We start from the raw sequence: 22361 nt of genomic DNA on the forward strand, positions 1-22361 counted from the left end.
CGTGACTCCTTTCAGACTTCTCTCTGTCAATATCCAACACACAATATTTATAACAAATATTCATAAATATTTTTACCATTTATTTTTTGAAATATTATATAAAAAAATAATAATATATTTAATATATATATATATATATTTTATATATTTTTTTTTTATATATTTTATACATATTTTGTATATGCATTAAGAGAAAAAATCAAAAACTTTATTCAATATATTATTAAAATATAGACTATTATATTTTATATAATATTTATGGTAAATAAAAAATTAATATTTATAGTAATATTTTGTAAATACTTCTCAAAATAATTATGATATTTATGATAAACCTTTATGATCTGTTAAATCTAAGATCATAAAAATATTTATAAAAGATTTTGATAAATATTTATAAAATATTCAAATAATTATTATAAGTATTTTGTACATATATGTGCTGTCCGGGTACCATATACGTAAATACAGCAATTTTTTATTCGGACTGTATTCCCGGGTCTATTTACCTCAGCTTAAAAAATGAACGGCTGAAATAATTTCCTTTTCAATGAGATATAAAATCGAAACCGTCGTAATATATTTAAATTACACAGCTGAATGTTTCTAATTTACAAGATAATTAAATTCATAATAGTAACATATTTTTATTAGGGATCGTTCATATTGTGAAGGATTTTAAATTTTGGGGGTGCATATAAAAGAAAACTGAATACGCAGTAGAGCGAGGTTGATATCAAATATATATTTATTTTGACGAACCTGTACAGGCGAAACAAGATCTATTTTTTCTGAGGTGACTCAGCAAAATATGAAATACGAAATAAGTAATAATATGAATATAAAATAAATAATAATAATATACGAAGATATATATATATATAATATAAAATTATAATAATATATTACATAGAAGTCATCATGAAATGCAAACGTAATGATATTATATACAGAATTAATAATCGCTATCAGAGATTTCAGAATCTGTTTCGCCTGTGACATTAATTGTTGATGGAGGTATCCCGTCAATCATGCTATCAACTATATGGTCGATTTCCCACATTTTTTTCTCTTCATCTCTAACGTGCTTAATAAAATTACTCCAATGTTCAGCTGTCACTTGAGTAATACCTTGTTCAAGTAATAGTTTGACATCTTGAATTTTAAAAGTGTTGTTATTATTCCTAACATATGTCTTAACCATTGACCATACCATTTCAATCGGATTAAGTTCGCAATGATTCGGAGGTAATCTGAGAATCGTTTTATTGTCCTGTTTTGCCATTTCATCTATTACATATTTATCAAACCTATTTTTTTGTAATGCAACAATTTGCAAGAGTTCGGCCTTTACCATAGTCTCTGATACTTCTTTTCCTTTATCTTCTAACCATTTTATTATTTCGACCTTTTTCCAAGAAATATTCGGCAGTTCTTCCAGTTTCTCAGTATGATACGGAGCATTATCCATGACAATAACAGCATTGTCGTCTAGCATTGGTAAAATACTTTTAAACCATTCGTGAAATGTCTCGCTGTTCATTTCGTCGTGATAATCCCCCGTATGTTTCTTTGCTTCGAAACATAGAAGCCCGCCAGGAACGAAACCAGCAGCACTGCCAATATGCACAACAATTAGTCGTTTGCCTTTTTCGCTTGGATTAGTTGGCCCCGTAGTCAGGAAAAATGCATTCTTCTCGGATTTAATTGTTTCATCTATCCAAACTGTATTCATGACATCATCGGCGTTAACCCAAGTCTCGTCCAGGTAATAAATTTGTCGACCCTCTTCTCGGTATCTCTTTATATTCCTCAGGTAATTTCTCCTCCAAATAATTAAATCTTCTTTCTCTGTCAGGATGCTATAGCGAGGTCGGGTGGTATACGTAAAATTTAGTTCCTTTAATAGTAAGTGAAAGGTCGATCGTTTAAAATTTGGAAGATCTTCGTCAGCATTTACAGCTTGCAGAATTTTGATGAATGTTGGTAATTCTTTATTGATATAAAATTCGTGCACTTTTTTCCGAATAGCGTTCCTGTCAAATTCATCGACTTTCTCTTTAAAAGATAGGCGATGTTTCTTTTTATTTGGAGATGTAACCACACCTGTGTTCTTATATTCCAACAATGTTTTTTTTATGCTGGAAATACCAATACCCGTCTGTTCTGCCAAATGAGTAATAGCATCTTTATTTAAAATTTTAGGATTGTCTTCCTTCAATTTTTTGTGTAAATTAATAATTATGAGTTTCTGACTCCTGCCAATCAGCTGAAAGTACAAATGAAAAATATATGTTATAAAAGTGAAATTTCAACAATGCGAGAAAAATATGTTGAAATTTAATAAAAATTTGTTTGGATAGTCATGAATAAATATTTGACGAGTAAATATTTTTGATACATATAAATTTTACTTTATAAAAGCAAATATCGGTTAAGATGTCAGGTCAATATAATTCATATAACTCATTTGTAACTATTCAAATAATTTATTAAATTTCAACATATTTTCTCGCAGTGAACTCATACTAAAAAAGATATTTTAAATTTTAAAACTACAGCCTACAACAGTATACAACAAACAGATTAATCGTTTTTATTCATCATTATTTACCTGGCCTCGTTTATTTTTCTTCACAAGAGGTGATATTACCGGCATTTCAATATCCAATTCTTCTTTCATTGCACTTTGTGAATACTTTATCTTCTTCTTCTTCTTCTTCTTAAATTGGCTGACACAGTGAATACTTTATTAGCAGAAAAACATTAGTAACATTCGTTACACCGAACCACTGACGAGGACTGCGTTCGGAAATATCAGTCGTGTGCACACGAGCGTCGTTCTATCTTTGTATTTATTAAAAGTTAAACAAAGATAGAACAATACTCATAAGCACACAACACCGACGAGATACTATTAAAGACTGTTAAAGACTGTCAGTCCTAGATAAATTTTTGTATCCATCAAATGGGCCGGACATTGCCGGCTGTTTGACAGTTTGACTGCATCGAAGATAATTACACGAATTATTTAATTCATACGGTTAACCCAACCCGGTTCAATTAATCACTATATTTTACTATGAATTCAAGCCTTTTATTGGCAGAGACGATACAATGACGTCATTAATCGTTCTGAAAGCGATGTGAAAATTACAAAAGTAAGGAAATTCACTAGAGTATCTACGATTTCATTCGTCGAAATCTAGTAAATCTGTTACAAAAGTGAACAGATTTACTAGATTTTTACTTTGTTTCAAAGATACACAATCGACTTCCTGAACGAGCCCAATATTGTGCAATTAAATAGAGAATTTTTAACATTCTAAAATTCTCTAGTTAATAGCCAATTGCGTGACATGTTTATCTTTTCCAATTTGACCAATCGGGACAAAGCAAGATTTCTTCGCTTATAAGAATCGGAACATAACCTCTATAGACAAGAACGTAAATAAATGAGCCTAATAAAGATCCAGTCAGTTGCCACAAGATTTATCGGTCATGGCCAATTCATCGGCGAACGTAACTGTGTCGAGCATTTTGAAGAATAAAAGCTCGTTTGAAGATGAACCTCGAAAAAAGAGCAGGGAGGATTGGCGGAAGGCGAAAGAGCTGGAAGAGGCGAGGAAGGCTGGCACTGCACCCGCCGCCGTCGACGAGGAGGGTAAAGACATTAATCCGCATATTCCGCAATACATTAGCGCCACGCCATGGTACTTCGGCGCTGAGGGTCCCACCCTGAAGCATCAGAGACCGCAGCCCGAGAAACAGAAGCAGTACAATTCCATAGATGATTGGTACAATCGTGGAGTGGATGGTGCACGGGTGGCAACCAAGTATCGTAAGGGCGCTTGCGAGAATTGCGGTGCGATGACCCACAAGAGAAAGGATTGTATGGAGAGACCACGCAAGGTTGGAGCGAAATATACAAATTCAAAGATAGCAGCGGATGAATTTACACAACCTGAGCTCTCTATGGATTACGACGGTAAGAGAGACAGATGGGCTGGTTACGATCCCTCCGAACATAGAGCGATAGTGGAGGAGTACCAGAAGATAGAGGAGGCCAAGAGGCAGATGCGTGCTGACAAACTCGATGCAGAGGAGGAGAACGATGAGCAAGACTCGGATAAGGATGAAGATAAATATGTGGATGAGGTGGATATGCCTGGTACAAAGGTAGACTCTAAACAGCGTATTACCGTAAGAAATCTGCGAATTCGAGAGGACACTGCTAAATATCTGCGCAATCTAGATCCGAACTCTGCGTACTATGATCCAAAGACTAGATCCATGCGAGATAATCCCTACGCCGGTACAGAACGTGAGGTGGATTATAAAGGCGAGAATTTTGTACGCTTCTCCGGAGATACGCAGCAACATGCAAATGCACAATTATTTGCTTGGGACGCGCATGAGAAGGGAGTCGATGTACATTTATTAGCCGAGCCAACGAAACTGGAATTATTAAAACAGGAATACGACAAGAAACGCGACGAGTTGAAGGACAAGGCGCGCGATAGTATAATCGAGCGTTATGGAGGTGAGCAGCATCTCAAAACGCTACCAAAGCCTTTATTATTGGCACAGACCGAACATTATGTTGAATATTCGAGATATGGTAAGATAATTAAAGGGCAGGATAGACAGGTGATACGATCCAAGTACGAAGAAGACATTTATCCAAACAATCATACATCAGTCTGGGGTTCCTATTGGCAGGATGGAAAATGGGGCTACAAATGTTGTTATTCCTTTATTAAAAATTCCTATTGCACCGGGGAGTCTGGAAAGAGAGCAGTAGAGGCAACAAACGATAGCTCGACGCTGAATAAAATACCATCTGTGAGAAATGAAATAGAAGAGACCGATTATAAACTAGACGACACAGTAATAGACGACAATCATTCCTCGAGCAGCGAATCTTCGTCCGAAGATGAGGATACGGGAAAAAATAAAACGGAGAAACAAAGTAAGGCGGCTAAACGGAAATTGAAGAAACAGAAACGTAAAGAAAACCGCAAGAATAAGAAACAGGACGAGGACAAACTGAAAGAAGCATTGAGGAAGGAAGAGGAAAATACGAGGAAGGCGGACAAGATGTTGAAAATGAACGAGAGGAAACGTCCGTACAATAGCATGTACGAGACAAAAGAACTGACTGCCGAGGAGATAGAAGCATATCAAATGAAACGCAAACGTGACGAAGATCCAATGGCCAATTTTCTTTCAAAATAATATTACAAGATTATCCTTACGATTAAAAATCAAATTAATGTTATACACATATTTATAAATATGTGCAGTGTACAACATTATTTATCGTTTTTGATCAGAATAGGATGTCCTATGTAAAATATTAATATATAATTTAGCGGTTTAATTAATATTAATTAAATATGACAAGTTCAGCAGAGATTTATTTTAATTTAGAAAAAGTTAAATTACTAGTATATACATATATATATATTACTTTTTCGTCTCTTTTCTTGTATATAAATAAATAAAAGCCTGTATATATATATATATATATTTGAATCTCGATTACACACACATTCGATTTAAATTTTGCCAAGTAAAAAATATATTCTTTTGATTTTAAGTTTTATCTTCTCAAGCTACTCGCGCTCAATCTTCTATTTATACAAAACACTAGCCATCTTTAATATTATCTCATCGATGATTAATGGTAGTGGTTGTAGTGGTCGAGAAAAATGAATAATTCAAATTAAATTGTTACGACACACCATATTGATACATCTCGTCGGATGCCAAGCTTCAGAGGGCGTCGCAAACGCTGATCATCTGAAATCATATGGAAGTTTGGCGGACCCGAATATTATTTAGTCGATGACCAAGGAAAAATCGCTAGACAGCCATATTTATGTAGAGGCAGAGACCGTGACTTTAGACATCAAATGTCTTCTATTCATCAGGCTTCGTTATTACAATATTATGCATCGCCGTAATATTATATTCTCGTGTCGATGATAAGTGCTCACAATTTGTAAGTGTCTACGCATCATTTACGTGCACGTTTCATGCCATAAACTATTTCTCTTAACGATACTGAAAATTTATACAAATACACCTCTCTAATTTAACTAGGAAGTCGCGTGTGAGTTAATTTTGTCGCTAGCGCTGTTGGATAACGCGCCGAAAAAAAAAAAGCATGTTTCTCACTCGGAGGTTACGAGAATCACAATGATTTAACTATGAAAATGACCGGGATCTATGCTGCGCGTATTTCTGTATAAAAGTGGAAGAGAGAAAGCTGAAGAGGAGACGGGGAGAGAAAGAGAGAAAAAGGAAGAGAGATGTGTCGGTGGATAAATTACTACAATTTGCTTAATAGCTAATAGACTCAAAATTACTGGTATGCTTTTACGATTCGCTCACGATGTTCGTATATGCGACGATACTGCCTCTCTTCTTCTTGGGATTATTAGGTAATATATATATACAATCTATATGTATAAAAAATTTGCGTACAACATGCATAACAAAAGTAAGTTATAAAAGCTTAAATAGCACTTTAGTATTATACTTTTCAACAGTTAATACACAAATGTAATGCATTTTTTCAATTGTAAACTTTATATATATATATAATTCTGTTATTTATTGACTATGGATTTTTTGATCAATTTGCAATTAATTTACTCTTTACTATTTATGAAAATTTAGTGGATAATTATTTGCTTTCTTAATTTTTTAAAATTCTGGTTTAAATGTTTTAATAAATTGTAAAATTATATTTTGAATAAAGAGACTATATATAAGGAACTAATTGAAAAACAATGTTGTATTATATTTATTATATGTCTTTCTCTCAAGTAATTTTAATAATTTATTAAAATTGTAAATTACTTTGAATATAGATCCATTTGTTGAATTTTTCTATTTTTAACAATTTATAATTTATTAATTCTATGGTGATATCTCTTTCATAGGAAAAACTTTTATAAATATATCAAAAATTCTTGCTTAAGGGAAATACGTTTGTTTTGCATTACATATTAATGACATATCTATCTATAAGATATCACTATAATATATCTTTATATCGCTGTAATGTACCTTCAATTATATCAAATCGCAAATGAAAAAATGTTAAGAGACAATTATTTTTCTTATTACAAATTAAAGTTAAAACTTTAATGTAATATAATAAATGAATATATAAGAATCTTATTCTTCAACATTTTTTCAATGAATAATTTTATTGATTAAAATAAATGTAATATAAGTCTTGGTTATATATATGTATATATGTGTACGAAAATTTTAATTATGAAGATATTTAATACAGAAATTAAGAATTGTTGGTACACACATATACATTTACACGTTGTTGGAAATTGTTAAATTAACAATTGCTAAAAATTGTGAATTAATTGTTAAATTAATAGTTAGTGTCAAAACATTTTATTACAATACATTAGTATAAAAAATAATTAAATGGTTACAACAATTGTTAAAAATTTAAAATGTTAAATCCAATTGTCTTGTTGAAACAAATCTATAAAAGAGAATTGGTTATAATTTTATTTTATTTGTTTTATATCTAAATATATCAGGAGAAAACATTTAACAATAATGTAATTTACCATATTTTGTGTGAAACAAAAATTATAAAATTTTAATTGATTATTCTAGGAACTATATTTGGGAAAGATATTAAAGGTTCAGCCTATTGTGAATTTTATAATGAAACATTGTGTGCAGAATCCTATCAAAACTGCTCAGAGAGAGAAGAATGTGTTGTGCACGATCCAGACAAGCGTAATCATTGTTATGTGCTGTGGTCAGTCGACAATGTTACTAAAAAAACAGTAATTAAGTTGAAGGTTAGTTTTAATTAATAACTTATTATATATAGTTTATGTCAATAGTTTATATATACTTTGTATAAGAGAGTGTCTAGGATATGGCAGATCTTCAGGTTTAAAAGATTTTACCACAAAAAGGATAAAATATCTATATATTACATGCACTGACAACAATTTTGTACTTCTTTTCAAGTTATATCTTGCAATATTAAACATTAATTTCAACTTAAATAATTAAAATGCAGTTTTAGTCGAGAAATACTATATTTGAATAGAAACTGTGAGATTTTGTGAATTTTTTGTGAATGGTGCTCTTTAAATTGTATTATTCAGTTGTTATTCAATACGTTGTTTCATTTTGCTTGGCAAAACAAAATAATGTCCATGTAATTATAATAATGTTAAAACATTTTGATGAGGTAAATCTTTGAAAGATAAACCATCCATAACGAGAGATACTACATTTATAGAACATATATATATTCGAAATTAACTAAAAAGTTGTAGTATTGTTGTCTTTGTTTTAGAAAAAAAAAGAGAGTCGTATTGCCTTTCTTTATTGTTTTTATGAAATTAATAGTTATGTATTTTGGTTTCCTTATCGTTGAATTATATTATTTATGAAATTTATACATGTACCAAATTTTCAGGGTTGCTTTTTGGATAGCAACGATTGTTATGATAAGTCGCAATGCATAGAGGATAATCCAGAAAGAAAAAAAGATTTATATTTTTGTTGTTGCGATGGTGATATGTGTAACCAAAACTTTTCTTGGAATCCACATCCGACTACATCTTCTAAACCTACACAACCATCTGTTATTAATGGTATTTTATTTAATCATTTGTTATCCAATGCTAAATTACCTTTGTTTGAAGGTAATTAATAAATTTGTCTCGCAATACTTTTATAATACTACTTAATAATAATTAATTTTTTAGAATCTGATCCTATATCTAATACAGAGAAGCAAGCAATTACACTTACATTGTTGATATTAATCCCTATGCTTCTTACGTTTGGTTCACTTTCTTTGTGGTGGTTCTGTCGTCGTCGAAGATTGACATATTTTAACGAGGTTGTCTATCTTGAGATTGTTATAAAACTACTAGTAGTAAATTGCATATTTTCATTTTCAATGAGATTTATATAAATTTTTTTTAGGTACCAACATTGGAACCACTTCCATTACCACAACCGTCACCTAATTTAGGTTTACGTCCGATACAACTTCTTGAGATTAAAGCTCGAGGTCGTTTTGGAGCAGTTTGGAAAGCCCAATTGAAAAATGAGATTGTGGCAGTTAAAGTTTTTCCCATTCAAGACAAACAATCCTGGCAGACTGAACAAGAGATTTTTAAGCTTGCACATATGGATCACGAAGACATACTACATTTTATAGGTGTCGAAAAGCGTGGAGACAATTTACAAGCTGAGTTTTGGTTAATCACAGCATATCATGAGAAAGGTTCATTGTGCGATTACCTAAAAGCAAATGTTGTAACATGGCCTGAGATGTGTAGAATTGCAGAATCTATGGCAAGGTAATAGTTATAATAGCTTTTATGTATGTAACGATATTTTTGTATTTAAACTACAATTTTTTATTCAAGGCCTAATAAAAATACTTTTTATTATTATTAGAGGTTTAATGCATTTACACGAAGAAATCCCGGCTAATAAAGCGGATGGTTATAAACCAGCTGTAGCTCATAGGGATTTTAAGTCAAAAAATGTTTTGCTAAAGGCTGACATGAGTGCCTGTATAGCGGATTTCGGCTTGGCGCTTATTTTTCACCCAGGAAAACCTTGTGGCGATACGCATGGACAGGTAATGCACATATATCGGCATTTCTTTTATAATATGAAAATAACAATTTTTTGTTTTTCACAGGTTGGGACACGAAGATACATGGCACCAGAGGTTTTAGAAGGGGCAATAAATTTTACTAGAGATTCATTTTTACGGATCGATATGTATGCTTGTGGGTTAGTGCTATGGGAATTAGCTTCAAGATGTACCGTACAAGATGTATGTATCTGTGGGTATTATATGTATATTATGCAATGTGTATTATAAGGATTTTTTCAACATTCGGTTATTGGTATTTATTTAATTCATACTTTATCATTGATTTAAAAAATTGAATCCATTCAAGTTCTGCGAATTTATTATATCCAAACTATCTATTATAAGAGATTTCATAGAGATAATTAAATACAAAACACGATATACTGTTTTGAAATTTATTGTTATTATTTAATAAAAACGCAATATTAAAGTGATAATAAAATGATTGAAAATCTTTAGTACATGAATTATGTTGTATATATCATTTTATATATAAATGTATATGTTTATTTCACAAAATTATTATATAAATTATTATATAAATTATTATATAAATTGCAAAATAAGTTATCAATTGCATTTCAAAAGTCGCTAATTGTTTTTATTCCAATATATTAGGGACCAATAGGAGAATATCGACTACCATTTGAGGACGAAGTCGGCCTTCATCCTACTCTAGAAGATATGCAAGAAAGCGTTGTTCATAAAAAAGAAAGACCGCTCATTTTAGAAACTTGGCGTAAACATCCAGTAAGTAAAAATGTATAAAGAAAAGACAAACATATCTATTTGAAAAAATATTATATATTTATTTATAGTGTATCTATTTTTTAATTCATTTTATTACTTAATATTAACAAATAGCAATAGAAATTCTACATTAATACATATATGTATTATGCACATTAGAAGCCATTCTATACAACAAAACCTCTTTTTGAAGCAGATAAAGATACAAGAATTTTATAATAGGGGGAGGGGGTTATATAGTAGCATATATGGGAAAGATTAAGTTGTATCAAGAAAAGTTTGCAAAATATTTTCAAATATAGACTTTTCAGATATTTAATAAAAGCTCGCATTTAAAAAAAAATATTTATATCTGTAAAAGTTGCAAGTGATGAAAAGCTTGTTCTTTGAGGATAATTTTATTTAAAAAAGAAAAAAGATATGGAGTTGAAAAAAGAAGTACATACATAGCTATAACTGATATGTGTATTATATTATTTCAGGGACTTTTATCAATTTGTGATACAATGGAAGAATGTTGGGATCACGATGCCGAAGCACGCCTTTCCGCTTCGTGCGTAGTAGAACGAGTTGCTACTCTCAGTAGGACTCTTGTATTAAATTCATCTACTTTGATTCGAGTTGATAATACCAACGAGATTATTACTACCAAGGAGTCTAGCATGTAGTTAGCGCGTCTATACATTATTATAGTTTTAATTCAATGACACAACCACCATGTTTTGTATCATAATTTTGTTATACAGTGAATGAAAGGAATATTTGCACACTTCGTTTTCTCGGACTAACATTAGAAACAAAATTAGAAATATTATTAAAAAATGCTCTTTTATACTGATGCAGAAAATATATATTATTAAATATTGTTAAAAATATTCTGTTTGTATTGTTTTATTAACATTTATAGACATTTGTAGAATATTTTACAAGCTATTTCATATTTCTTGTCTTAATGTGCCAAGATAAATTATATCTTGTAAACTATTTTTGATGAATCTACCTTAATTTTCTATTGCTTCTAAAGTTTTTAATCTAATATAATAAATATATCTAATAAAGTATCATTTCTCTATTTTGTATTACATTATCCAAGAAATATGGAGTGTGCAAATATTCTTTTTTTACCCATTGTTCATATCAATGAGGAATGTTAAATAATAGTAAAAAAAGACAAGCATATATCTTTTCAATCTTATGTTTTTTTTCTTCATATTTTTTTTTTATTGAACTGTGCTATTAATCTTTCCTCTGATCTTACGTCAATGGTCATTATTTAGGACTTTATAATTATCTTAATAAAAATATATGAACCATGCTATATTTTATATTTTTTAGTGCCTTTTTGCTGCAGTGGCAATAGGTTCATTAATGTTAAATATTAAAAAAATTTTTTTTAGATTAAAAGATACTACAAGACACGATATTAACAAGGTATTACAAATAATTGCAAGGTAAACAAAAGTTAAATATGAAATCACAATTATCTATTTACTATATTATATCACGATTATATTTTGTATATATGAATTTCTCTCTCTTTGAAAAACGTAAATGAGAAAAACATGAACATATATTTAGATCTCTCCTCGATTCTTGCAACAACTTCTAAACGACATTATAAGAATATATAAAATATTATTTTTTACTTCCATTTAATCATTAATTTGTAGATCACATTTTTAGAATATTTTATGAAGATTTATATATTGATATATTGTATATATCTGTTTACTCGCATTTTTAAAATAAAAATTCAGCAGCGACCTATGATTCGCTGGCTACCCACACAGTAAAAGAAAAAAATCTGCGTGGTTTCGCATTGACATATCTTGAAAAATCATAATATTTTTTAGAAAGAGAGAGAGAGAAAGAAAGCATAAGATATCTAGAGTATATTTTTAAAATATGCTAATGTAATCACTGCCGTATTATGTATATTGTATAATGATGTATATATATATATTTTTTACTATATGTCTAAAATATTCTCGGGATGTTGCACGGACTTTTTCTTTATTATTTTTACACATTTCTTATTTTTAGATATCCTCTTAAAATATATTAAGATACCTTCTGAACATCTCGTAGATCAGAATATACTTCAGAGATATATTTATTATAATAAACTAGTAATATATTCGTAAGAAAATATTGCGATATGTTTTTAACAAGATGATTTTAATATCTTTATCACGCAGATTTTTATTGCTATATGGGTAGACGACTGTATCATATGAATTTTTATAATTAGAAAGCAAAATTTGTTTTCACAGCGAATAATACATACAATTGGAATTGCAATCGAGTTTTTCTTGTATTAATTACTCTTTGATTCTCTATTGTTCTTGTTTTTGGATTTCTATCCTTATTAAGATATATAGAATACTATAATTTCTTATTACAGAGAAAGTCTTCAGTTTTTCCTCTTTTGTTTATCTCATTATAGTTGTAGATTTTAATGTTTCTTTTCAATATATTCCTTTAGATATCTTTTACCTGCGGAACGATTAACTCGGGAATAATTAAATCGAACCCAAATCTTTCGCTTATCAAGCGAATGTTTGTCCATTAAGTAATCTAGATTTTCTCTATTGTTTACTACTTTTCCAGTTAACTTCTCACTTTATGCAGAATCATGTGATCATGCAAATGTAAAACAATAGAAAAATAGAGCCAGAGAAATAATAAACAGTAGAAAATCAAAGAGTAACCAAAATGTGGATTTAATCTAAAATTAATTAAAATTCTATGAAAATTTTATTATATATATATATATCGATAATAAATAAATTTCAAAGTTATTTAGAGTAAAAAAGAAGGAATTATAAAATATTTAAAATACGATTCTTTCCACTGATTTTCTTAAAATTTAAGAAGTAAAATCTTTGAAAATACATCGAGAATAAACCAGTTAATTAAAATTACTGTTTTTTCAATTATGGAATGAGATATAGATTTCTTATGTTGGAAAAAAATCAAAGTTTCCGATTGTAAAAATCAGCGAAAGAGATTGTGAGGTTTTATTGTAAGCAAAAACGTAAGGAAATATGCTTTAATGTTTTATAATCATTTGGGATATAAAAAAATTTTTCTTTCTGGTTATTATAATTTTATTATATTATGAGATAAAGATCTTTTCTTTCCTCAAAATTTTTATTAGCTAAGAACAAGACAATTGTTGATATCAAAATTATAATCTGTAACCGAGATTCTTGCAAAAATAGACATTCACAACACAAGGGTGATATTAAAAAACTTTATTGCATCAATTGGTTTGCTATCTTTTTTTTTTTTTCATTTTATTTTATATCTTTAATATTATTAAAAAAAGCAGGCTTGTAGATCGAATCTGATTTTGCTACTTTAATTGGATAAATTATTTGAAATTGTTGGAACATTGTAATAAAAAAATGATTTAAATGCAAAGCTTTTTTTCGCATTTGAACAATATGATGAACGTAGTTGGATATTAAATATATATATGATATTCGAGATAGAGAAAAGAGCAGTAGGAAAAGCTTTGACATATTATACTCGTTTGGGAGTATATACTGTACTCTTTCTTCGATAAAAAAATGTAAATTATCGATATTATATTTGAGATCAGTTTTATACTTTCTATGTGTATATATATGTGTGTGTATGTGTATGTGTGTGTGTGTGTGTGTGAGAGAGAGAGAGAGAGAGAGAGTACGAATACATTTTTCATTGGCTTAGTATATCATAAGCAACTTTATAATAACGAAATCGAATAAAAGTACGCTGTGATATTCCATAGATAAGACGGTTCGGAAGAAGAATGTTAGGAAATGTTTATTTTTTTCATCAACACATTTTTTCATCAACTCTTTTAAAACCGATAAATTCTTGATTGTATTTTTAAAGATTCGAAAAATAGTTGTATATCACCGATACGTTAAACGCGCACAAAGTATATATACATATGCATACGTAATATGTGCCACTGACATTCCTCATTGATTATTAGAGAACCATGCAGTAATTATGTCGATCACAAAGTATGCCAAATAGAATTCAGTGATGAAGCATTTCTCTTGTAAAGCCACATCATATATCATTATAAAGTGAATAATATAATCTTATTATAGCTGGACTTGAATGTTACTATTGCTTATGCCCGAGACTGTTAAAATGACTGCTGAGCGATAAAACCCAATAGAGTGCTCTAGGCATTGTTTACTTTTAATATAACAGCACATTGATTGGATATAAATGTGCAGAAAGTGGTGCTTTAAATATATGGACAATGATGTCTTATCTTTCAGGCATAAGCAATGATGATTGCCTGAGTCCTGTTTATTACAAAGTACCTGGTAGATACAATTGAATTAACAAATTGAAATTAATTAGGATTTTTTGCACCAGAGAAATATCGTAATTAATTTAAATTTTATCAAATGCTACATTAAATGTAATATTTACTTTACGGAGTGGCGTATACTAATCATAAAGTTTTTATGTGGCTCTAATATAGGTATACCTTACTTACTCTATTAAATAATGTATATTTGATTTTTTTAAGAGCGCGTTTAGCTTAACATTATATTTAATATCAATATAAACTTTGCAACATTTTTGTTTACCAATAGAAATAATTAATGCATATGTAATTGTATTAATGCGATATAATTAAGATAACGTAGAATGTAAATTATTCACATTTATCGGCAGCATGCATGTTGCAATCTATCGAAGAAGCAATGAAATAAGTGTGTTTTTTTATTTTTTTTCATTCCAAAACCCAAAGCAACAATTTCAATATAAACCTACTAAAACACGAAAATATCAATTTTGCTTTTTCTGCTCTTATATAAAAAAATACATTTATATATTGCTAAAATATATAAGTATATAATCTTGGTAAAAATTCATTTGTATGTGTGCTTTACACGTATTCATTTGAAACTATATGCAAAATGTAAATTGTGGCAAATCTTCCACCTTGTTCCAGTTCGCAACGATAATAGAATCGAAACGAATGGCGTGACAGTCCTCGACGAATAAATTTTCGACGATTTCCCGAATCTTCTTATCATCTTACGAATATTCATCAATGCTCGCCAATGCTATATTAATTCAGAGAACAGATTTTTACCGTAAAATAATACGCATGCTTATATTTATTACTAAAGAATTATATCGGTGAATACGATAATATTTTGACAATATTGATCAAACATGTGATGGTTTGAGCTATCAATTTAATCAGTATATTATGTTTTTCCTTTCAACAAGTTTTACATTTTTTAAAAAATATATTTGGCACAACTTCGTGTAATATTTTCATATAAAAGCAATATAATTACATGATAGATACATGAAATTTTCTTTATAAATCTAAATAACATTTTTGGACACATACGTGATCTTCTTACATAATTTTGATATCGATAATATAAAACTAATATATTGATTGACTAATGATTCACATCCTCATCTTCGTAATGATATGTAAAACATTCCAAATGACGAAAAAAAGTTGATATGAAGACAGGGGAACAGATTTTTATCTAGTACGGTATTTATATAGTACAAGAGACTTAAAAGCAACAAATAAAATGAATAATTTTATTAATCATATGGAAGGAAATATAAAGAAATAGCGCATATGTTAATCTCGTAAAATCGAATAATAATTTGAATAATCTCAAATATTAAACATTGATAAAATTTGAAGATATATACGGAAAAGAAGGAAGCATGTGTATGAAGACTTGTTCGCGTCTTGTTTATATCTTGTATATACATGAAAATTATATTTTTTAGCGAAGAGATAAAAATTCTTCATAATATTGCATCATCTGTCTTATTCACCGCTAGTCGATCGCTATTTTTTTTCAAAATCAGATTATATTTTCAAAAGGGAGGCGTTTGAAGAGTTCTTCGAAAAAATAGCCCCGAGCCCTTTCCAAACATTTTCTCGTCGCATGCACCGTCATGATAATTATCTGCAACAATTAAAATAAAATTTTCATGAGAATAAAAAATTTTTAATCTCTTTATATTATTTTGTAAAGTTATAAATCACTATAGAAATTTTACAGCTATATTATAAATACGTATATATACGCACTGTCACACAGCGTTATCGGTATCCACGGTAAAGCAAACTATTATAAACGCAAAAAATATGAGGAAATTATACAATTTCCGGTCACACCGGAAGGATCCCAAAGAACCTTCGTCTTGCATCTGGTATATTCGTGGTCAGCAACATGCGTTTGACGTCTGTCTGCCAGAGTCATACGGGTACGTTTAAATCCAATACAATTTTATCAGTCAACAGACATAACATGCTTTGATCTGGAGGTATGTCTGAATTGATAGACAAGATAAAGCTCAGTTTTTTGTACAATGAAGTCTTTCTTTTTCTCTCTCTCTCTCTCTCTCTCTCGCTTCTCTATTTTATAAATTTGCCGATAATATTTTTAACCAACGATATTACATTAATTTAAAGCATGTGTAATGACTTTATATATATTATATATATATATATATTCGGAGAGAAAGAGAGGACAAAGGGGAATTGTAAAGGATACGAAGATGAGGAAAGAGGCGTGGCGGTGGACAGCAAAGGAGATTGAGCAGAGGGCTAGTCACGAGGGGAGAAAGTGAGGAAGAAAAGAGCGGAGAGTGAGAGGAAGGAGAAGGGTAGAACGTGGTATATTCGTGAGAGGAACGGAGAGATGAAAAATGATTGGAATTGCGAGAGGGAGTAAAAGAGCGGCATGGAGAGGGGGAGTTCTTAGCGTTCTCTCTCTCTCCTCCTCCCTCTCTCTCTCTCTCTTAGCCATCTTCTTTCACGCTCGCGACTCTCATGGAATCCTTACCACCGCGACCGAGAGAGAGAGAGAGAGAGAGAGAGAGATCATGATCACGGCGGTATACGCGTCTTTTACCGTAACCTCTCGCCCCGTTTATCCTTGTCTTTCCGCCAGGGTGAGGGAGCACTCGATTCCCGTTGCACACCGCACGTCCTCCTCCCCCCGCTCCCTCCGACCTCCCCCGTCCCCTTTAGGGGGCTTTTCCCATACCATCCTCGACGGATCGATGGTGACTCCTTCGCCCTCCGTTGCACGGCGCTAATGTCGCCTAAGCGCCGCTCAGTCTGAACTCAGGGTTCACTCAGTCTACGAACGTTTGCCACGAGACTTCGATCTCTCGCCGCATCGCACGTAACGCTATCTCTATCTCTCTCCTTCTCTCTTTCTGTTCATCCGCCTGTATATCTCTCTTCGCTTTTCTCCTTATCCCCGCTTGGCAGAGAGGCAGGTAGGCCAAGCGGTGACCGGGGAGGCGTGCGTAGTAACCGTCCACGTCAACGGAAGTCTTGCCCGCGTGCTTTCGGTTACTTTCGGCCCCCATATAATCGTCCCGTGCAACCCCCGCTGCTTCGTCCGCTTCGACCGGCTGCGGATCTACCTGCGGCGCAACGAGAGAGGTGAGTGTGAGGGGCGACCTATCGCACGTCTAATTTCTATTCGCAAATGCGGAGCTCTATGTATATATGTATATATATGGCTATATGTGCGTGTGTATGCGTGCGTGAATTTGCCTATCAATTTTGCGTAAATTTTCGAATTTGAAGTTGAATTTGTCTCGGAGCAAAGTTTTACTTTTGGAAAACTTTTGGGCAAGGCGAATTTATATATATATTTCTCCAGTTTTACAATCCCCTTAATCCGAAAGATCTCTTTCTTTTCTGCGAGTAACGGAACCTCTTCCTCATTTGAAATTGTAAGGACACATTTGCGGCTATATTCAGATTCATTTGGATTTTGCGCAAAATTTAAATGAATATAGTAAATGTCTTTTTAAAATTTCGAGATTTAACGCTCTTTCAAAGCATATACAATAAATCTATAGCTGCATCTCAATTAGATATGTGTAGCTTTTGACGATATTAAAAATTTAAATTAACAATTAAGATATTTTTTTTTTGAGAAACGGAAATGTTGATTATATTAACCTTGAAAAATAGCATAAATTTCATACGTATATTGATTAATATAGACACATGTATTATAATACATTTTCATTATATTATTATAATATTGAAGCAATACGACAAAAAAGAGAATACAGCTCTTAAAAATTATTTTATACTCTTTTTAATCGTATTGCGTATAAGAATGGATTAGATCTTTGATCAACAGAAATTATTTCAGGCTGCAAAAAATATTGGAATTATTTTACACACACACACACACACACACCCATTCATATATATATATATATATATATATATATATATACATATAAATGTATGTATGTATGTATATGTCAGAAGTTATATTTCATATCTCTCTTATTAATTGTACTCGAGCCTATCTCGGGGGTGATGAAAAAATATTATACTGTATTTACTTGACGATTATATAATCTGCACAAACATTTGCAAACCTGCAAAGAATGTGCATTAAAAAATCTTTGAATCTATGAAAAAATAAATTTTGTAAATAAATGTATTTTTTTGCAAACATTTCTGATATTACATATGTAAATTGTTAATAATTATCTTTTCACAGTAATTTCTATATATATTACAAAGAATATTGAATCTGTCCTTTAAAAGAGAATCCTGGTTTATTTAAGAGGTACGTTATAAATTTTAATAAATATTAATAAATTGAAAATTTTAAATTATTGCAAAAGTATTGACTTTCTCGAGGAATTTAGAATAATATCGGCTTATTTATTTTAATGTATAATATTTTCATTTTTAATTAAAATACATTTAAATAAATAATGTAAACGAAAAGATATGTGTATACATATATATTCAGTTTTCTATGGCTATTTATTACTTTTTCAAGTTTTACTGGATTTTCTAAAATATTGATTGTACCGAATATAAATATATATGTATATATATTTATATCTGGTATATATATATTTTAGTTTACTAGAGTTTTCTCTTGTGGTTGCCGGGCTTATAAGGTGCTGTCATCTGTTAGCCGGAGAGAAGGTCCATTTAAATAATATCTACTAATATATACGATATAAATCTTGTCTCTCCGCTAAATGTGCATAAATTTATTTGCTGCTTTAATGAAAAAGAAAAATCTTCAACCTTTATTTTCACGCAGAAATACGAAGCGTTTTGTCAAATATTGCTAAGAAGAGAAATTTTTGATATTTTATATCATCTCTCTGAAATAATGTGTGAAGTAAAAGTTATAAAATAAGAAACTAGGATGTGCGACAGAGAGATGACTAGTAAAGTCTCTTATTTAGTTATCTCATATTATAGTACCTGTTTTTAAAAGCAAGGCCAGACAACATAAAATATTTAATATTTCGAAGAGAACGCTAGACTAACTAGATATCAGTAAGAAAATTCGCACGATCTAAAGCACTATTTCTATTTTGTATTATATATGTTAATGAAAAAAATGTATAAATATATAATTGTGTATTGTATTAACTTTGTAAAAATTACTACTCTATGCCACTGGCAATTCTCATCAAATGAGAGAGAGATTCTCGCTGTTCAATGCATAAAATATGTATTAGGTGGGTGTGCATGCTGATGAGTACGTGCAAAGGCAAGTAAATCTCGATTAGTAGTCGCGATTCACTCGCAGACTGCTAAATTACTACTCTGTATCTGTATATGAATTCTGATGATTGCATATATTCGATACACATTGTTGAGAAGATGGAACAAAGATGTCTATCTCTCTTCGCTCATTTGTCCTATATCTTTATGTGTGAAGGAGGAAATAGTTCTTTTTTATTCTTGTCCAAGAAAAGGGTTGGAAAATGATGGAAACAAGAATATGAAACGCAAAAGGATCTTCTTTGTACTAAGAATATGCATGCGTTTAACTTATTTCACACGAAATATATTTGATTTTGCAAAAGAACAGAATTTATGGAGAAAAAAAATCTAGTTTTTTTGCTCAAACATTTATACTTTAAAAGGAGGCGGTTTGGATTTTCTAAGCTAGAAGGAACTGTTTGAATAAATCAGTTCTTTCTTGAAAGATATAGATGCGTTATTTTATAATACATACACGAAAATTTTGAAAAATAAAATTGTTAACCATTTATGATTATAATATCAGATTCGTGGGAAAAAATTCTTTTTCCTTACGATTTCAAAATAAATTTTTGTTCAAATCGAAGATTTTATTTTATTTACGAGCTTTTATGGATGAATGATCGTATTTATATTATACTGGATGATGAAATAAAAATCAATAAGGATCAAAATTAAAATATTTTCTGTATACTTTTATACATACGCATAAATTTTTTAAATTTTAAGCCCTTTTAATTTCCATATAACATAAGGATTTATATTAAATATGCCATTTATTTCTGAATGCGTTCCCCTGTCGTTTTTGTCCCAGATTTTTTTTTTTGTGGAGAAGAGAAATGTCTCAGGCAGATCCCTAGATCGCGCCAACCCTCCTAAACTGTCATTCCATTGGCCGCTTTCAAGCCATTTCCTCGTTTTTGCACATTAAGGATTACAACGTGTGAGAAAGAGAAGATGGAAAAAAGAGAATATGTAGGTAGAGACGGGGAAAGATTATGTCCACACGATTCATTCGGCCTTCTAATTTATTATAGTCACGTGTTTCGTTTTTATACGATTAATCGTAATCTCGTAATTAATCAGAGAAATCGTAAGGTTTAGTGAAAGTTAATATTGCGATCGTTCAAGAGTTGATCTTTCAAAAGAAAATAAAACGAGCGGGTAAGTCACTATATCTCCGTGCCATTTTGCAGAATCCCCTGAGATATTTTATCTCATTCCTTCCCAATATACGCAGCGATTTAAGGGTGAAATTGCATCAAAAATATGTGGCAACCCTTCCACGCAAAATTCAAAAACGTTCTCAAATTTTATCAGGAACGAATTTGCGGAATTAATCGAATTTTGACATTCTTTAATCGAATATAATGACTATTAATTGCAACATATAAAAATCTTTACAAAACTTTTACAAAGAATTTCAAATAGCATCGATACATAGTTGGAAAATTTGTGTTAAATTTAACATATATCGCATGTTTCAAACGATAGACACAAATTTTTGTGTTAATTTAACATAATACGGATATGTTAAATCGTGACACTAATCCTACGTTAATATTTTAACGCAAAATGCATGCAAACTTCATAATAATTTGAAAGAAATTTTCTGCAAAATCAACATATTTTTAATAATAAAATTAACTTGGAGAAATGTTGTCTGTAGTCACTCTCACTCTTATTGTAAAATAAAATCAACATTTTTTTTTCCTATAAATTTTAACAAATAAATTCTATCACTAATAATACGGAACATATCTATTGTGTAAAATTAAAGATACCTGCACATTGTGTTATTTTTACACTTTTTTTTTCAGCTGTTTTAATAATTTAACATTTGAGTTCAATTAACACATCGCGATATGTTAAATTAACGCAAGAATGTGTTAAATATTTAATAAAAAAATTTTAGCCGGCGTATTTTTTAACAAGGAAACATAATTTTTCCAACAATGTACTAATGGTATCCAGTAGTAACGGCACTATTTTAATCGGACATCGGATTATTGATTATTATAATATGTACGGGTATGTGTGTATCTCTTGAAACAAATACATCTTTTATAGAAATTTGTTCAAAAGTTTTTATAAAAATTGACATAATCATATGAAAAAGATACTTAAATGATATAGCGATATTTCATCTACCGAGTTTCATAAAAATTATCGGGCTATAATTGTATATGAATTTCGTTACAACGGAGCAACGCTGGGAATAATTAATTAACATTTTTTGTTATCAAATCATGATTGTTACGCATGCGTATACATATTTGTTCGTTCAGCAAGATTATAACGTGACAAAGAGCGTGAAAATGCTCGGATAAATCCCACACGTATCGCGCTAAATAGGCTATT

At 30.4% G+C, this 22361-nt stretch overlaps 4 protein-coding genes and 1 long non-coding RNA gene across 6 annotated transcripts in view; 3 read left to right on the forward strand and 2 right to left on the reverse strand.

The window, feature by feature from the left end:
* Window positions 1-382: 382 nt before the first annotated feature.
* LOC138943539 (uncharacterized) lies at window positions 383-2998 on the reverse strand. The gene is made up of 2 exons (XM_070314433.1): window positions 2615-2998; window positions 383-2269 (listed from the first exon to the last, which is right to left on the reverse strand). Exons 1-2 carry the CDS (start codon window positions 2681-2683, stop codon window positions 956-958), a joined length of 1383 nt encoding a protein of 460 aa, XP_070170534.1. The 5' UTR covers window positions 2684-2998; the 3' UTR covers window positions 383-955.
* Window positions 2999-3407: 409 nt separating this feature from the next.
* On the forward strand, window positions 3408-5459 carry Slu7 (Pre-mRNA-splicing factor Slu7). Its single transcript, XM_070314508.1, has one exon. It carries the CDS (start codon window positions 3502-3504, stop codon window positions 5236-5238), a length of 1737 nt encoding a protein of 578 aa, XP_070170609.1. The 5' UTR covers window positions 3408-3501; the 3' UTR covers window positions 5239-5459.
* Window positions 5460-5797: 338 nt separating this feature from the next.
* Window positions 5798-13264, forward strand: Put (activin A receptor type 2 punt). Its single transcript, XM_070314468.1, has 10 exons — window positions 5798-6007; window positions 6109-6449; window positions 7660-7850; window positions 8483-8660; window positions 8775-8911; window positions 8998-9377; window positions 9478-9664; window positions 9728-9865; window positions 10304-10435; window positions 10918-13264. The coding sequence occupies exons 2-10, from the start codon at window positions 6401-6403 to the stop codon at window positions 11101-11103; spliced, it is 1578 nt and encodes a 525-aa protein (XP_070170569.1). The 5' UTR covers window positions 5798-6007; window positions 6109-6400; the 3' UTR covers window positions 11104-13264.
* Window positions 13265-16160: 2896 nt separating this feature from the next.
* Window positions 16161-17475, reverse strand: LOC138943558 (uncharacterized). Its single transcript, XR_011448486.1, has 3 exons — window positions 17356-17475; window positions 16530-16771; window positions 16161-16404 (listed from the first exon to the last, which is right to left on the reverse strand). It is a non-coding gene; the product is annotated as an uncharacterized lncRNA (long non-coding RNA).
* Window positions 17476-17558: 83 nt separating this feature from the next.
* Window positions 17559-22361, forward strand: part of Cpx (synaptic transmission protein complexin) — a 144932-nt gene continuing 140129 nt past the window's right edge. For both annotated transcript variants that reach the window (XM_070314476.1, XM_070314474.1), the window contains exon 1: window positions 17559-17897. The gene's annotated coding sequence lies outside the window, so the exon portion shown is untranslated. The remainder of the gene's footprint in view (window positions 17898-22361) is intronic.

This window comes from Polyergus mexicanus, unplaced genomic scaffold (assembly GCF_030449975.1).
Source record: "Polyergus mexicanus isolate NDT 795.1 unplaced genomic scaffold, iyPolMexi1.0 SCAF_27, whole genome shotgun sequence".
Taxonomy (NCBI): Eukaryota; Metazoa; Arthropoda; class Insecta; order Hymenoptera; family Formicidae; genus Polyergus; species Polyergus mexicanus.

Coding starts and splice junctions, on each gene's coding strand:
- Slu7 (XM_070314508.1), top strand. CDS start 3,502: ATGGCCAATTCATCGGCGAACGTAACTGTGTCGAGCATTTTGAAGAAT.
- Put (XM_070314468.1), top strand. CDS start 6,401: ATGTTCGTATATGCGACGATACTGCCTCTCTTCTTCTTGGGATTATTA. Junction 8,912..8,997: donor GATTGACATATTTTAACGAG/GTTGTCTATCTT, acceptor AATTTTTTTTAG/GTACCAACATTGGAACCACT. Junction 9,378..9,477: donor ATTGCAGAATCTATGGCAAG/GTAATAGTTATA, acceptor TATTATTATTAG/AGGTTTAATGCATTTACACG.
- LOC138943539 (XM_070314433.1), bottom strand. CDS start 2,683: ATGAAAGAAGAATTGGATATTGAAATGCCGGTAATATCACCTCTTGTG. Junction 2,270..2,614: donor AGAAAAATAAACGAGGCCAG/GTAAATAATGAT, acceptor TTGTACTTTCAG/CTGATTGGCAGGAGTCAGAA.